Below are 16,604 nucleotides of genomic sequence, written 5' to 3'. Positions count from 1 at the left end.
GAATCTCAGGGGTACAGTAAGTGAAGTGATTGCTCTGGGGGGAAGCACGTTGCACTACGTGAAGGGATCAGCCCGCTGGACCCAGCCAGGCTCAGCACCTGCCTTTGAAGGATGCATTCAACGCTGCTGCTTGCCATGTCGGAAAGGGTGACTCACTCAGATCGTTTGTCTTCTCCCCTCCCAGCTGCTCTCGGAGAGCCAGACCAACATGGCCCGGCTGGTGAGCTCTGTCAGCGACGTCCTGGACACGCTGCAGAAGGATCGAGGCATGGCCAGGCCTCGGCTCAAAGCCGACCTGCAGAGACCTCCAGCCCGGGGAGCCCGGCCCCGGGGATGTTCTAACGGTGAGACAGCCTCCTCCTCTCCTTTCCTGCACTTCAGGCCGATAACCCTAGGCAGAGGGGAAGAGAAGTGACATTATTATGGGCTTCCTCACAGACCATGCCAGCTGGGAACCCACAATGTGGTCAGGGCAGTGCAGAGACTCACCCCACTTTGTAGTGGTCCAGCAAAGCCTGGCATTTCCCAGAAGGCTACTCTGGCTCCATGATCCCGTTCTGCTGTGCAGTGGAGGCACTCGGGGCCACAGTGCAGGGAGCGAGCCCACGATCAGTGTTCCAACCACAGAGCCATGGCCCAGCCAGCCTGTCATTGCTGGACACTGCAGCACTGGTGAGCTGGATGGGCCTGGATCTCTCCTGTCCTCAGTCACCCAGGCAGAGACTATCCCACCTACAGCTCCCACATGGGGCACTCAACCCAGCAGAGCACAGGGGAGTGTGTCTGCTCTAGCTGCCAGATCCTGCAGCGAATGGGGGGGGGGGTGCCCACTCACAATCTGATTCTACTATCTCTCACACACACACACACACACACACACACACACACACACAAAACAGGGTGACCATACATCCCGTGTTGGCTGGGACAGCCCCTTTTTTAAGCCCTGTCCCAGCCATCCTGACTTTTTTGGCACACGTGGGCATTAGTCCTGTTTGCTCTTGCCAACTTGATCAGTTAGCAAGAGCAAATGGGACAAATTACCGGGGGAAGCAGGGCTCAAGAGAGCAGGAATGCCAGCCCCAGCCTCGCCCGACACGGGCGAGCAGCGACACCAGCCCTGCCAGGGGAGGAGGGGGCAGGGCTTGGTTGAGCGGCTTGGGCCAGCCCCGTGGGGGGGAAGAGGGGGAGGTGCCTCAGGCTAGGCCCACGCGGTGTCCTGTTTTCCCTTTACAGAAATATGGTCACCCTGGCCCCAAGACCGTCCGGAGCTCCTCTGACGGGCTCCTCCTCAGAGACGATAAAACCAAAGACCTAACTTCAAATCCCCCAGGCCTCTGGGCCGGCTCCACAAACACGGTCACATCATTGTCCAGAAATTACCCAAGCCCCTCCCTCCCCCCCAGGGCAATGGAAGGCAGCTCCCCGACCCCTCCCCACTCGCACCCTCTTGCTGCTGGGTGCAGGTCTCCTTGCTGATAGGGAAGTGTAATCACCTTTAGCAACTCAAGCACCAGAGAGACCCAGGTGTCTCCTCTCTACTGCCTGCAGTGGAAAAATATTCCTGGATCCTAGCTACCCCTGAAGCCCTTCTCTCTTGCTGTAAAGGCCCAGGCCACTTCCCTTTACTGGGGACACTGAGATGCGTGCCCCAGTGGGGCTGCACATCCCATCACACATGCACCTGTATCGTAGGCGTGGCCTATTATTCAGGTTGTCTGACGCTTCCCTGATACGATCCGATTTTCAGTTGCTTAGAACTTTGTCAAACTTCAACCTTTTGGGCCAAAATTTTCCACGCCAGGTGTCGGCCTCAGGCTGAATTGTTTTGGAAAATTTCAACTTAAACAGTGCAGATGTTTTTGAGAATGAGTCTACAGAAAATGTACACTGTGCTGCCCATGTTTAACAAAATCCTGTTGACCTTCTCTTTGAAAAGCTCTGGCATCCTCCTGCTTTGCAGCGGATACATGGAATTTGGCAGGGGTTGGACCTTTGTGTCAGGCATGTGCCTTTTGCTAGCCCCATGAAAAGCTGCCACAATTTGACCAGGTTATAAACCTTTGACAAATAAGTTTGCATATGCTCAGTTGAGACTGCTTAGATTTTAGGAGCTAGATTCTCCAAAGAGTCTGTTCACACTGAGAATGCTCCATAATGCAATTGCTGCTTTAGTGCTGGTCCACCCAAAGGACAACCTACTACTACTACTACACTCAGCTCAAGTGGCAGATCTATGCAGCAGATCTAAAGGTTCTAACCCTGCTGATGAACCATGTGAGTGTCAATATGATGCCACATGATGGAATTTGTCTTTTCAGTTTGCTTTCAAACAAACAAACAAACAAACCACACACCTAGGAAATTTCCTAACATAACTCAAATAAAAGACCATTATTAAGGTTGCAAAATGAAGCATTCAGACCTTAGGAAATCCCACAGTTAAGGTTGCCTGTGCAATGTCTGACATTGGGCACCCAAAATCAGTGCATACTCTGTGCCTCAGCTCCCCGTCTATAAAATGGGGATAATACCACCCGCTTGCCTCACAGGGATGTTGTGAAAGTCAGCGAATGTTTGTGAAGCACGTGGATACTATGGTGATGCGCACCCCAGAAAAGCCCAGGAGGAAGTTTATTCTGCTTTCACAGCAGGGTGAATAGCATGCGATAAATGAGGCCTGGGCCATATGCTGAACAACAAAAAGAAATATTGAATAGCTTCTCATTACGCGAGTGCCATCCATCCTGGGCACGTAATGAGGCAGCGAGGTTCTATGGAAAAAAATATGTGCTCATGTAATTAAAGACCATATCAAACTGAGTATGCACAAGGGGGTCGCAGTAAGGACACTTTAATTCTGGGGTTTCCTGATGCTGGAGCACTTGACTTTGCTGTCTTACTCGTGTTCTTTTCGCCGAGTGGTTGGCGTATGGTATCCAGGGCCGTGCAAAGGCCGGCAGTTCTGTTTCGAGATTTCGAAGCATTTTGAGAATTTGAACTTTGGCTTTGTTCCGAATCACACTGAAAACTTTGAAATCCTCAAAGGAAAATTCCCCCTTCCCAAAAAATTCAATGTGGGTTTATCGAAATGTTTCAATTTAAATTTCGACTTTAATTTTATATTATAATTGCATCTGTGCCAACATAAACACACAAATAGTGTGCGCTATACATATACACTGTGCATACACACACCTCCCCGCCCCGCATCTAGCTACACTGCACTCCCTGCGGGCACCCTCTCGCCAATGCAATACACATGCCCTCACTAGCTGTGGGAGCAAGCAGACCCTTCTATTGCACTCATCTGCCTGGCAGGGAGGCCTCGGTGACATGGTGCTGGGAGAGAGGTGAGTGCATGTGGTGGGTTGGCCATGGCTTTCCAGCAGGGAGGCCAGCAGGCTCCCTCTCAGTGCTTTATTACTGCCACGGATGGTCTCTAGAAGTCACTGAGACCTCAGCGAGGACGCTGCTTGCCCGGAGCCTAGGAGGAAAGAGAAATGAGATGAGAGGGGGCTGAGTGGGCCGTGAGCAGCCAATTAGATCAGGCAGCGGGGGTGAAAGCCAGAAACCAAAAGGGAGGCTCTAATTTAAACAATTAATTAGCCTTGCATTGCTCTCCCTTCCCTCCTGTGCCATGCTCCAGGCTCGCGGCCCCGGGACTGCTTTGACATCTACGTGAGCGGACAACAAGAGGACGGCATTTACTCCATCTTCCCCACTCATTATCCCTCAGGCTTCCAGGTCTACTGCGACATGACCACGGACGGAGGGGGGTGGACGGTAAGTCAGTTGCCTGCATTGTTGAATCGCTCTGATATGGGGAACAGCACTTGTTAAGGCACAGCTCTGCCAGCCTACGAGATACCCTGCCAAGTAACGGCCCATGACCACCTTGCATGGTGGGGCAGGAGCGATGGCACAGAGCAGATCCCAAGGGCTGTGCCCAGAGGGGAAGGGAGAAGGTGGTTCCCTGTGCTTCAGCTGGGCACGTGCTGCTGGTACATGGGGGGCACGGTGCTGAAGGTAGACAGATGGTGCCGATCGGTGGCGGGGCTCCGTGAGGTTCAGATGTACACCAAAGGCCCTGTCATCTTGCCTGGGTTTAGAAGTCACTCCGCATTACTCAGTTCCCATGGTGGGAGTGTAGGGCTCTGTGCAGTTGGGCAGCCCATCCATATCCAGCTCCATCGCATGGACCAGTGGGGCTGGACATCTCAGTAGAACAACCCAGGCACCCCTCCTGGTCTCCTGCCCTCGGTCGGGCCAAAGACAATCCTAAACCAAACTCTGCCCTGCTGTTCTAACTCATGAGAGCTGGGTTCAAATCCCAGCTCTGTACCCGACTGCTTCTGGGACTTGGGAAAGTCACTGCATCCCTCTGTACCTTAGCTTCCCTGTCAGCGAAAGGAGGGCCACATTTCCTTCCTGCCAGCCTGCGTCTGCCTTACCTTTGTAGGAGGGAAGCTCTTCGGGGCAGGGGCTAGCTCCTAGGGTATGTCTACACTGCAGTTAGACACCCAGGGCCGGCCCGTGCCAGTTGATTCGGGCTCACAATGTAGTGTAGATGTTCCGGCTTTGGGACCCTCCCACCTCAAAGGGTCCGAGAGCCCTTTAGCCTGACCCTACCCCATGGGCCAGCTACGGGTTTTTAACTGCGGTGTAGACGTACCCTTACTGTGTGTACAGCCCCAAGCAAAGTGGAGTCCTGATCTCCGATGGGGCTAGTGTAATCCAGAGTGAGCAATCAGCTGCAATGCAGCGCTTGGAGGAGGGAGGGAAAGAGAGGGAGCAGCTGGACACTGCTGCCATTGTACAGATTGGGGGTTATATTCTGCCCCGTATCTGCATAAACACAAAGGGCAGCAGGAGAAGACCGGGTGTTAAGTGGCCAGACCAGGCGACGGAGTCACCACTCCTGGTTCCATTCCCAGCTCTGCCACTGCCAGGCTGGCTGAGCGTGGGCGAGCACCTTCCCATCTCTGTGCCTCGTTTGCCCAGCTGTAACGTGGCCATGACGGTTCGCCTGCCTCGCGGGAAAGTGCTTTGCCACTTTCAGATGCGGGGTGCAAAGTAGGATCAGCTGAGACACACTAAAGAGTCTCGAACGGTCCTTCTCCTCAGCCCCCGGCGTGGCAGGGCCAGGACTCTGCCAGCCGACAGAGGAGGGTTGGGCAGTGCAGCGAGCACACTCCCGTGGCAGGACCGAGGAGGCAGGAGAGGCTGGCAAAGCAAGCGTAGGATGAGGTGAAATGACTGCTCAGGAGGGATGGAAGAGGGAAAGCCGAGGTGAGGAGAGACAGAAGGGATGTTTTCGCTTAACAAGCACGTCTGAGCGCTCTTGCTGTATGTGTAGCTTGCGGGTGGTGGTGGGGGATCCAGAACCCCCTCACTTTTAGGGCTCCACGGCTTTCCGAGAGAGCACGGGCAGGAGAAGAGGGTCTGGGTGGCAGCGACTGGGTGTGGAACGGAGCATGGCCAGGGGAGAAGGGATGCAGACGGGCTTGGGGGAGAAAATGGGAGGTGCAGCCAAGAGCTGGCAGCCTCGGGCAAAAGGATCAGCGAGGAATCCTGATTGGACGCGGCTCTTTCCTGCGGATCGATGGAGCCGAGGCCTCGATTCCATAAAGCATCAGGAGAAATTTGCAACGGTGCCTGTTGCAAGAGCCCGTGACGGCTGAACGTTAACGGCTGCTCTCCCTCCATCAGATCCAATCTGCCTCAGCGCCATCCCGACACCGCTTGAGATTAGAGACCTGCCAATGGGAACTGGTGGGAGACTCACTCCTGGGCTTTTTTCCCCTTCTCTGGAAAAGAAGCATGAAGAAAGTCTGGCCCTAGGACCCATCCGTTCTCATCACTCCTAGCTCCACTAGCCTGGCCTTCGAAACTCACCCTTCACAGGGTCGCCACGGCCCGGAGCTGGTCCAGCTGTCTCTGGCATGCTGAGGGGCCCAGGCGTCATGCCCAGAGATGGCGCCACCTTCCCTGACATGGCTCCGCAGCCCCCCGATACTTAGCCCTGCCTTCCCTGACATCCCGAGGGACCTGTGACCCTGCCCAGAGCGGGCCCCACATTCCACACCACCTTGAGGGGGGCAGCCCCACTGCCCAGAGCAGATGCTACCCTCCGCCGACCGGAGCCCGCTAAGGGCTTGTCTACACAGTGACGTTTACTGTCACTCCACTGGTCAGATTATGTACATGAACCGGTATAATGCCAATACATTTCCCCTGGAGACGTGCTGGGATACAGGGCCACGGATTCCTGGTTCACCCGTCCCCCACACGCTGTCAATCGGGGGACGCCTGCGGGGCCTGCCTGGCTCACAGACAGGGCAAGATTTCACTCAGAGCCAGTGTGGGGAAGCCAGCCCCCTGGAGGCAGCGTTACCGGCTGACGCAGGCTCCTGGCCACCCCCCGGCTCATCTGGCCCTGCACTAACTGCTGAAGACTCTCCTCACCCCATACGCTGTCTTATTGTCTTTATGTAGTGTGACCCGAAGGCCACCTAATCCCAACAGCGTGCAGCTGCCAATGACACGGAGCTGGCCAGCTAAGGAGTCAGTAGGGAGAGACGAGGGCAGGGCAGTGAGACTCAGCCGGGGGTCAGGTGAGGCAAGGCTGCCCTCACCCCTGGCTGTGAGGTGAGGAAGGAGGCCACTAGGGGAGACACCACAACACAGTCCCCAGGCTGAGACTGCCCTGGAGGGGCCTGAAAATCCTGGCCTGGCCTTCCCCGAGCGCCTCCTCACCCAGGCTGCGAGGACAGACAGGGCTTCCCCAGGTGTGAAGTGGCACCTGCCCAAGAAGGCGCATTACTCAGGGCAAGCTTAAGGCCACCCAGGAGAGGCAGGCCGAGGCCAGGAGATCTGTCTCAGAGACGGGCTGCGGGGGACGCTGCAGTTGGGAGCACCTCGGGTTGGACTGGTGGGGGCGGTGCCCTGGGTGGTGGGAGAACTGGCCGTGTCCCGGTTAGGCCCCGCTCGGCTGGCGAGCCAGCCCCTTGGCGCCGGGCTGTGAAATGCCCCTCCAGCTGGGTGCCGGAGGAAATAAACCCCACGAGCTGATGCCTGTAAGCAGCTTTCAGCAGTGGGGGAGGGAAAGGCGCTTAGCTGCGCTGCTGTGAGGAGACCAATGTGGTTTGCAGCGTGCGCGGCAAGTGCCTGGCTCCTCTGGGGAGCCCAGGCCTACAGGGGCCATCAGCCTCGGCTCTTAGTGCAGATCACAGCAGAGAGCCACTACCATCGTGCCGTTGGTACAGATGGTGAAACTGAGGCACCGAGCAGGCAGGCCTGACTTTCAGAGATGCTGAGAACACAGAACCCCACTTAAAGTCAGGGGGAGCTGCAAGTTCTCTGCACCTGTGAGGATCAGGCCAAGGGGCTTACCCAACCTCACACAGCCAGGAAGAGAACCCAGGAGTCCTGACCACTGCACTCATCATCAATTAACTGAACCACACTGCCCGGTAATATAACCCCCAACCACATGGCCGGGGTGGATCCCGGAGGCTTCTGAAAGGGCAGCAGGGGGGCCAGCTTTTCAAGAAGAGCTCAGTACCCAACCTGCACCCCGTGTGCTGAGCTCTGCTGAGGATCCCTGCCTGAGAGCCGCGTTCCTGTCAGCCAGGCCCTGCCATGCCCGCAGTGCTCCACTGGGAGCCAGAGACAGGCAGTGCCAGGGTTTGGCAGGGTCCGTGGCTGAGGCAGGACTGTTCCATTAAACACGAGATGTTAGTGCGTCTGCCTGCTGGGGCGCTGGGTGGGAAAAGGGAAATTCCTCGGCCTCGCCATGGAGAGAGGCAGCTTGGGAAGGGGGTGAAGAGATTGAGGGGGATTCCCTGAGGAGAACTGTGCGTGAGGCCCCCAGAATCCGGCTGCCAGCCCTGGCTCCTGTGGGAGCAGCCGCTTACTGGGTGGAATGAGAGGATGATAGCCAAACACCGTCTCCAAAGCCGTCCCAGTCAGTGGGGCCGGGGCTGAGCTGGATATTCAGTGCCGAGGGAGCTAAAGAAAATGATTTAGCATCAGGCTGCATCAGAGCTTCTGCACCTGTGCCAAGTACTTCAAAGAACCTCCTGGCTGGCAGGATCGGGACCTACCCTGGCACTGAACGCCGCCGTGGTCTATGCCAGTGGGGAGAGAGGAGACCAGCATTCACCATCCCCTGGGAGGAAGTTTTGTCTAGTGGTTAGAGCAAGGGACTGGTAACCAGAACTCCGGGGTTCACTCTGCCATTGACATGTTGGGTGGCCTTGGCCAAGGCCCTTCCCCTCTCCGTGCCTCAGTTTCCCCATCTGGGGCTATCCCTACTTGGCTATTGAAGGTTACTGAACTTTGCACACTGCTGGTGTCAGTGACTCAGGGATGAAAGGTGTCAGGCTCAGCTGGAAGCAGGGGGCGTTGTGTGGGGGCGTTGGGTCCTTGGGGTGTTGAGTCACGGAGGCTGCAGTAAAGTCACAGGCATCACTTGGAGTTGTGCAGCCTGGGAATGATTTTTTTCAGCTATTCCTTTTGACATGTGGGGATATTTGCATGCGGGTGGGTGGACGTGCTGGTAGTGGCTGAACCAATTTCACTGGAGACCTGTTGAGCTAAGCCCTGGGTCGTATGCAAGGCTCAGAGACAACAAAGACCAGGCCGGCAAAGAAACTGGATTCCTCCAAGGCCCTAGCCCAGGCATGCTAGTCAGCACATCTCAAGGACAACAGGACAGGGGGCAGGCCAGACTAGAGGGGGAACCAATCCCAGCCCACTAGTCCAGGCCGGGGGCTTTCACACCGTTATCACTGCCTTCCAGTGGCCCCTGGGCTCCTTACCTGCTACAGCCCAGTCAGTGCTGGGGCTGACCTGGTGTCTGACTGGAGAACGAGGCTCCCCTGCTGCCTTCTGCCATGTGTCTGGTCAGATGTTAAGGGCGTGGAGGTCAAATAACTCGCAACCTGCAGCAGAGTGGGTCAGATTTACAGCATGAAAAGGGAGTGCGTGGCCTAGTGGGTACAGCACTGCACTGGGATTCAGGGGACCTGGGTTCTATTCCTGGCTCTGCTACTGACCTGCTGGGTGACCTTCAGCAAGTCACGTCCCCTCCCCTGTGCCTCAGTTTCTCCTTCATCTTCCCTGTTTAGTTTATACCCTCTGCAGGCCAGGTGTGTCCATCCCCTAGCACAGTGGGGTCCCAACCTCTGCTGGGGCATCTGGGTGCTACTGTAATAACGGCGTTAATAAGGAGGATTGTAACATTCCAAAAGGACATCTGCTGGAGGGGAGAGGCCCAAACTTCTCCTGGCTGCAGTAGGAGCCAGGTATTTACGAATCCCAGCTTCAGATGGACTCCATGTTGTTCTCTCTTCACGTGTGCCCATCAGCCATTACCTTCCCTCCACAACCTCTTTGGGTGTCCCGGGCCCAGAGCTCTCCTCGCTCATTGGTGCGGCTTGGAACTGGAATGTGAGATTTCTTATCTGAGCGTGGGGCTTAATCCTTTTCATGCTCCCTGCAAGGTAGCATTGCACTCAACTGCATTTAGCGACTGCACCAGGCTCCTGGCAGGAAGTATCTTACGGGCTGACCCAAATCCTGCTGCCTGGGCAGGTGACACCCCCCCACACACACCTTTGATTAACACCTCCTGTCATTTAGTGGAGTAGCAATCCTATGACTAAGAAGGGTACCCAAGCAGGCCTTCAGAAAACTGGACTGCTACTTACCTCCTGCCTTGGAAGCCTTTGCAAATTCTCTGGGAGTTGCTCAGCACCAGGTCTCCTTTAGGGCAAGGGCTACAGAGGAGAGCCTGCACCTCGGGGGCAGGCTGGTGTCAGAGACTCGGTCACACGCGGTGCACCAGGGAAGGGCCCGGAGCGGCAGCGTGTGGTCTGGGACTCCAGCAGATCCATTTCTAGCACACTGTCACTCCACCCACCTGACCCGGAGAGCTCTGGGCACAGACCAAAACTAATCAACCCCTCCCCGGATTCAAGTGCTGAGGAAGGGGATCCGGTTTGGATGGAGAGGGAGCCCCCCTCCAGGGATGCTGGGCGTTGCTGTGCTGCCAGTGGTTTGGGGCATGGTGATTTATTTATCTCGCTGTCCTTTGCCCGGGCCCCGCTGCAGCCCCCGGAGATGGTGCTTTGCGCACCAGTAACTCTGCAGTGACAATCGAAAGGCGAGCGGCTCCAGGCAGAGAGGGTGACAGTAAGCAGGAAAGATAAATATTTCAGTTCTGACTTTAGCAGGAAGGGGGAACAAATCCTTTTTGCTTAAGAGGGGGAGATCCATATTTTATGAGATGGAGAAGAGCAGCCACGGAGCTGCTGAAACTACAGCAAATACCGCCCCCCCCCCCCGCCTGTTTGCTGCCTGCCTGCCTCAGGCTGGAGAAACCTAGAGCAGCAGCATCCCCCCCCCCACACCTGCCCCATCTCTCCCACACACCTCAGCCTGCCGTCTCCCCTCTCCAGATTTCCACCACTCTCCTCAGCCCCCTGCTCTGGCTTCAGCTGCAGAGGAGTCGGACCCTGTCCTCGCTAAGCTAGGAGCGGCCGTCTCAGCTCCTGAATCCTCAGTTCTGGGTACAGGAGCCAGCCACATGCTGCCCCTCTGTGCCCCACCCATGGCAGCACCTCACCCGAGAAGGCTCGCTGTGATCTGTGCTCGCACGGCAGAGACCGGCATGGACCCAACCACAAGCAGGGCCATGGACTAATACTCTGCACTCAAGTAGCCGGTGTCATCTAAGGATCTCAAAGTGAGGGGGAAACCGAGGCACTGAGTGGGGACACGGCCAATGGCCGAAGCAGGATTCCCTTTCCCCTACTCCAACCATTAGAAACTCTCTCCTGGATCTGAAACAGAATCCAGACTCCTGCCTCCCAGGCCCCTGCTCCAACCAGCAGCGACTCCTGCTCTGATCCACAATAGAACCCGGGGGTTCCTGCTTCTAGTCCCTTGCTCTGGCCACTAGGCTCCAGCACCAGCTGTCCCCACAGCGGCGATGAATCCTGCTCAGGACTCTGGAGGATCAGGAAGGTTCCTTGATCCCCCCCCTCCCCGTAGTGTTTCTCGAGAGAGCTATGCGTGTCGCTAAGCTGCCAAAGCATCTCTCTAATCGCCAAGCCCTCCTGGGGCCCTGAGCTGGTGAAGACGGGCCCCTCATGCTGCTCTGAGCAGCGCAGAGGCAATTGGCCTAGTTACAACTTAAGGTCAAAGCAGATTAAAGGGGAGCTTCATGGCTGCCTCTGCCCCTGCCCTGCTCCCTCCCTCCACGCACAGGATCATGGCAGCCAATCGGAGCCGACATCCCTCCTGGAAATCAGCTTTGGGCCCCTTTCCAGCCAAGCGGCCTCCTCCCGTCTGCTGAGTCCGACGAAAACCCTTTTAAAAGGGCTTAACTGCAGCTTCTCAAGTGCTCAATGCAAGGATAAAAATTAAGGCTCTAATTCTAGAAGGTAAGTACAGCATGGATCAGAGGGAGAGCTGGCCACCTCTTCCAGGCAGCTTCCCCCACCCCCAGGCCCGCCACACGCCACCCTTAAGTTGGGCCTGCAGCCCTCCGCCGAACGCTAGCTTACAGGGTCTTGCTGGAGAAGCCTGTGCAGGGGGTGATGCATGTCAGTGGTGTTGCATCAATGCTGCCAGAAACACGGCCAGATCAGCTGGCATGAAGTTACCCATCTGCTCAGGGTGAGCCCTGCAGGGAGTGCACAGGAGCTGGGTGTGCAGCTAATGGCCGAAATGCCCAGCATTAACCCAACCAGCAGGCACTGCTGGGGCACCCTTCGTCCAAGGGCCAGACTCCCTACCAAGCGACCCCGATGGCCATCCGGAGTGACTCTGGATTTACACCAGGGCATGCAAGGGTACAATCTGATCTCGCATCTCAACCCACCCCATAAAAAAGGGCAACTACATCCCCATTCAACAGATGTGGGGGAGGGATAGCTCAGTGGTGTAAGCATTGGCCTGCTATACCCAGGGTTGTGAGTTCAATCCTTGAGGGGGCCATTTAGGGATCTGGGGCAAAAATCTGTCTGGGGATTGGTCCTGCTTTGAGCAGGGGCGTGGACTAGATACCTCCTGAGGTCCCTCCCAACCCTGACATTCTATGTGGAAACTCTAAACTCATAGACTTTAGGGCCAGAAGGGACCAGCATGATCAGCTAATCTGACCCCCTGCATGCCACAGAACTTCACCCACCCACTCCTGTAACAGACCCCTAACCTCTGGCTGAGTTACTCAAATCATGGTTTAAAGTTCAAGTTACAGAGAATCCACCATTTACACTAGTTTAAACCTACAGGTGACCTGTGTCCCTTGCTGCAGAGGAAGATGAAAACCCTCCCATGTCTCTGCCAATCTGACCCAGGGGAGAATTCCTTCCCAACCCCAGATATAGTGATCGGTTAGACCCTGAGCATGTGGGCAAGGCTCACCAGCCAGACACCAGGAAAGAATTCTCTGTAGTAATTCAGAGCCCTCCCCAGCTAGTGCCCATCACCGGCTGTTGGAGATGCTCGCTGCTAGCAGTCGCAGATCGGCTACATGCCATTGCAAGCAGTCTAATTACACCCTCCCTTCCAGAAACGTATCAAGCTCAGTCTTGAAGCCAGTTCAGTTTTTTGCCCCCATTGCTACTCATGAAAGGCTGTTCCAGAACTTCACTCCTCTGATGGTTAGAAACCTTTGCCTAATTTCAAGCCTAAACTTGTTGATGGCCAGTTTATATCCATTTGTTCGTGTCCACACTGGCACTTAAATAACTCCCCCCCTCCCTGGCATTATCCCTGTGATGTATTTACAGAGTAGGGGCCAGCTCACCATTGTGCCAAGGCCCCTTTATGCCACGTTGATGGGAACCCCCCCCCCTGCATAAAGGGGTTTGGCTCACTGGTGCCTGACAACTGGAGCAAACTCTGTCCTAGCCCTGTTCCCAGCATCCGGGACGGCACAGGCCTTGGGGAGGGAGCGGGAGGCACTGCTAGAGCGCACTGCTACAGGGAGTCACATGAAGCAAAACCTAAGTTAAAGCAACCCCGGGGCTGCTCTAACTGATCTCATGGGACCATGCCATCCCCAGGCTGTGGGAGTGAATAGGTGACCCCTTTGACCCTCCCTGCTCCATTCCCACACTCCACTCCTTGACACACTGATAGAGAACTGGGACACTGTGATGTAAAAAGGTTAAATGGTGTGTGAGAGGGAAGCGCCCCCCCCTCCATTCTCTTAGTGCCAGACCCGAGCACGCTAGAGACGGGTGTCTCAAGCAGAACTCATTTGGATTTTTTTTAATGCAGAACTTTAGCCCAATGATACAATAGAAAGGGGAAAAATACAAGGGGACAATATATTGATTAACACTTGAGAGACCGAATGTTCATCAGCCCTAGATCACAGGCACCCAAGCCAGCTGCTGGGGGAAGCAGCTTTTATATAAGGGCATCTTAGCTCCATCTGACCCCAGTTCTGAGGGGGCCGTATCAGGAGAGTCCACCCCAGCTCCCAGTCCCGGCTCTGAGAGGGTGACCGGAGGGGGAGCTGCTGCTGGGTTGGGTTGCTTCTGTTGCTGGTTCTCAGCACTAAGGCGTTGCTGGGGAGCATCGCTTTGAGCCAAGTATGGCTCTTTGGCCAGACCATGGTCGGCGGGCCCCTTCTCACTGATGAATGTTCACGCAGACAGGCCCTTGCCTGCCGGGAGGCTGGGGAAATGGCTGCTCCTCAGCCAGATCCCCACATTCACATGCAAAGAAGGGGACTCACTGCATGACTGCAGCTCATTTGGCAAGAGAGGAAGGATGGATCAGTGGTTAGGGCTTTAGCCTGGCCCTTGGGAGACCCAAGTCCCATTCCCTGCTCTGCCACAGACTTCCAGCCAATAGTTGCTTTGTGTCTCAGTTTCCCCACTCATAAATCAGGGATAAAAGCACTTTTGCACCTCACAGAGGGGTTGCGGGGATAAATATATTAGAGCTTGTGAAAGGCTCAGACACTGTGGTAACAGGAACGCTATAAAGATCTTAGATAGACCGAATGTGTCTGCAAACTGATAAGCCAATGCATTCAAATACCACGGGGAGGAGGGATAAGTAGCTAGCTAGGGAGGAAAATCCCACAGACTGAGAATTGTTCATCTACATTGTCCGGTGGAGAGTTACAAATCAGCAATCGGCAGAAATCCAGCTTGGTAGACCCACAGCAGGGCAAAATTCCTGGGTTGGTGTCTTTGGAATCAATACTTTAGCCAGGCTCCAGGAGTTACATCCTGATCACTAGGCAGCTACCAAACAGAGCAGAGACCCTGCTGGTGCTGAATGCTTAAGAGCTGGATTTCCCCGGTCACTTAACTCCGGATCCATTTACGGGAGCAAAATAAAGCAGCTCAGCAGGACTTACCTGACCAGCGCGTAGTTCAGGGCTAGGGCTCTTGACGCTCAGGAGACATGGTTTCAATTCCTGGCTGTGCCACAGACTTGCTACGTGACCTTGGGCAACTCACTTGATCTCTCGGTGCCCCAGTTCCCCACCTGTAATATGAGAATAATGACATTTGCCCTTCCCTCCACCTTTGGCTGTCACGTCTACTTAGCATGTATGTGTTTCGGGGCGAGGACAGTCTCTTACTCTGTGTCTAGCACAGGGGACCCTGATCTTGGCTGGGTTTACATGACAAGTAATAGCCCAGCCACTGATCATGCAGTCACTCAGCAGCAGGCACTGGCTGTGGTATTGCAAACTGATGCTTCTGTGTCCTCCGCTCTGTGGCATCACTGTACAGGCAGAAGGACCCGTTTTTATGGACGTTAACCCAGGGGATTCAGACACCAATAAAAGTTGGTCTTCTGGGCAAGAGAGCAAGTGAGTTCGTTGCTCTGAGCTGATTCCCGTCCCTAGGAGACAGGTGACAATGACATGGCACGTCCCCCTACACCCCATAGTTCCCATGTAATTAGCGAGTCTCCAGGGTTTGATTTGTGCCCAGGTCTGATAAAACACTCCTGGAGCGAGACGGTTCTGCCGAGAGCCACGCCATGGAAAAGGCAGCGGGACGCCTGGCTCCTCACGGGAATTGCTGGCAGTGGGGATGGGCTCAGAACTCTCCCATCCCAGCTGCTGCGCCCAGGGCCGGCCCTAGACCCAATGGCGCCCCAAGCGAAGAGCGTCTTTGGCACCCTCCCTTCCATTTGTTACACTTTTAAATGCCTAACAGCTCCCCGAGCCTGGTGCCCCCCAAGCCCAGCACCCCAGGCTGTCCCCTGCCCCTAAATCCAGCCCCATCTGTGCCTTTTGTTTCCCCAGGTTTTCCAGCGGCGGGAGGACGGCTCGGTGAATTTTTTCCGCGGCTGGGAAGCATACCGGGATGGATTCGGGAAGCTGACGGGAGAGCACTGGCTAGGTATGCCGCTCCAGCCCACTGCACAGGGGCTAGCAAAACCAGCGGCCTACGGTCCTTTTACATTCTCCTTGGCATGTTGGGGGGAGAGGGGCGGGGGTTGCTTTTCTCGAGGGAGGGTGGAGAAGCGGCCCGTTATGGGGAGCAGGCGGAGCGGAGGTGAGCTAGGGTGGTGGGGGGCGGGAAGTAACGGGGGCGGGGGAGTAACAGCTGTTTTGCGCACAGCAAGCCTGGGAGGGAGGGGGGAGAAGCAGAGCGGTGGCAGGGGAGCAGGTGGAGGCAGAGCGGAGGCGAGCTGGGGCGGCAGGGGCACTTTTTCCCCATGCCCCGGAGTCGGCACCTCTGATGGCCGGCGCCAAAATGCCGCCCCTAGAAATGTGCCGCCCCAAGCACCTGCTTGTTTTGCTGGTGCCTGGAGCCGGCCCTGCTGCGGGGTTAATAGCAGCTGATCAGTGAAGGGCTGGGGCAGGGCTGCTGGGGCAGGAGAGAAGGGGCAGGCAGAGGAGGTTCAGGCTGGAAAGGAGGCGCTTGGCCTCCTTTTCTGAACAGCAGAGCAAGGCTGGGGGTGGGGAGAAGGTGAGGAGGCAGAGTCGCCATTGGCTGACAGGAAGATGTCAAGTCTCCCAAGACAATTGCAATTGTTTGATCTTTTAAAACCAGCTCCTGCTAACGCAGCTCCGGGTTGTCTTTAAAGACCCTTCCCCTCCTCCCCCACTCCTAGGAGTGAAATGTCCAAAGGATCATTGCTCAGTGACATGTCAGGGCGACCCCTGAGGAGTGCCTGCCTCCCCCAGCTGCTGCGGGCACAGCCCCCTGCTGCAATCCATGCCGAGCGCTCCCTCCGGGACAAGCCCTGGCTCAGCGGCTGACGCCAGGAGGTGCGGTGTGGGGGTCCCGCTCCCCACCCCAGGGCGTGGGTGGTGGAACTCACCAGGTGCTACTAGACCCTCCGCAGGGCGCACTCTGCTCCGCAGGGTGAGCGCGGCCTCGAATCCTGGGAAACAGGCAGGGGAGGGGAAGGGAGAGAATTGAGAGAGACCCGGACTCACCTTGGGAAGTGTCACTTATTGCCACTGACCGCTCCTGAGACACTGAATTAAATACCCTCTTCGTTAGTCGGTGAGCAAACGGGCTGCAGAGCTCCCCACATGTGCCTGCGTGTCCGGGAGAGAGGATCTGCTTCCCAAGCCGGGACTGACGTGCAGCAAAAGC

At 56.1% G+C, this 16,604-nt stretch overlaps 1 protein-coding gene across 1 annotated transcript in view; it reads left to right on the top strand.

Moving 5' to 3' along the window:
• Positions 1-16,604, top strand: part of FIBCD1 (fibrinogen C domain containing 1) — a 32,438-nt gene that overhangs the window by 11,763 nt on the left and 4,071 nt on the right. Inside the window, exons 3-5 of the mRNA XM_044992118.1 lie at positions 185-344; positions 3,650-3,786; positions 15,299-15,395. Coding sequence (XP_044848053.1) covers positions 185-344; positions 3,650-3,786; positions 15,299-15,395 — 394 coding nt within the window. The remainder of the gene's footprint in view (positions 1-184; positions 345-3,649; positions 3,787-15,298; positions 15,396-16,604) is intronic.

This window comes from Mauremys mutica, chromosome 18 (assembly GCF_020497125.1).
Source record: "Mauremys mutica isolate MM-2020 ecotype Southern chromosome 18, ASM2049712v1, whole genome shotgun sequence".
Taxonomy (NCBI): Eukaryota; Metazoa; Chordata; order Testudines; family Geoemydidae; genus Mauremys; species Mauremys mutica.
This window is presented reverse-complemented; position numbering and strand designations above follow the sequence as displayed.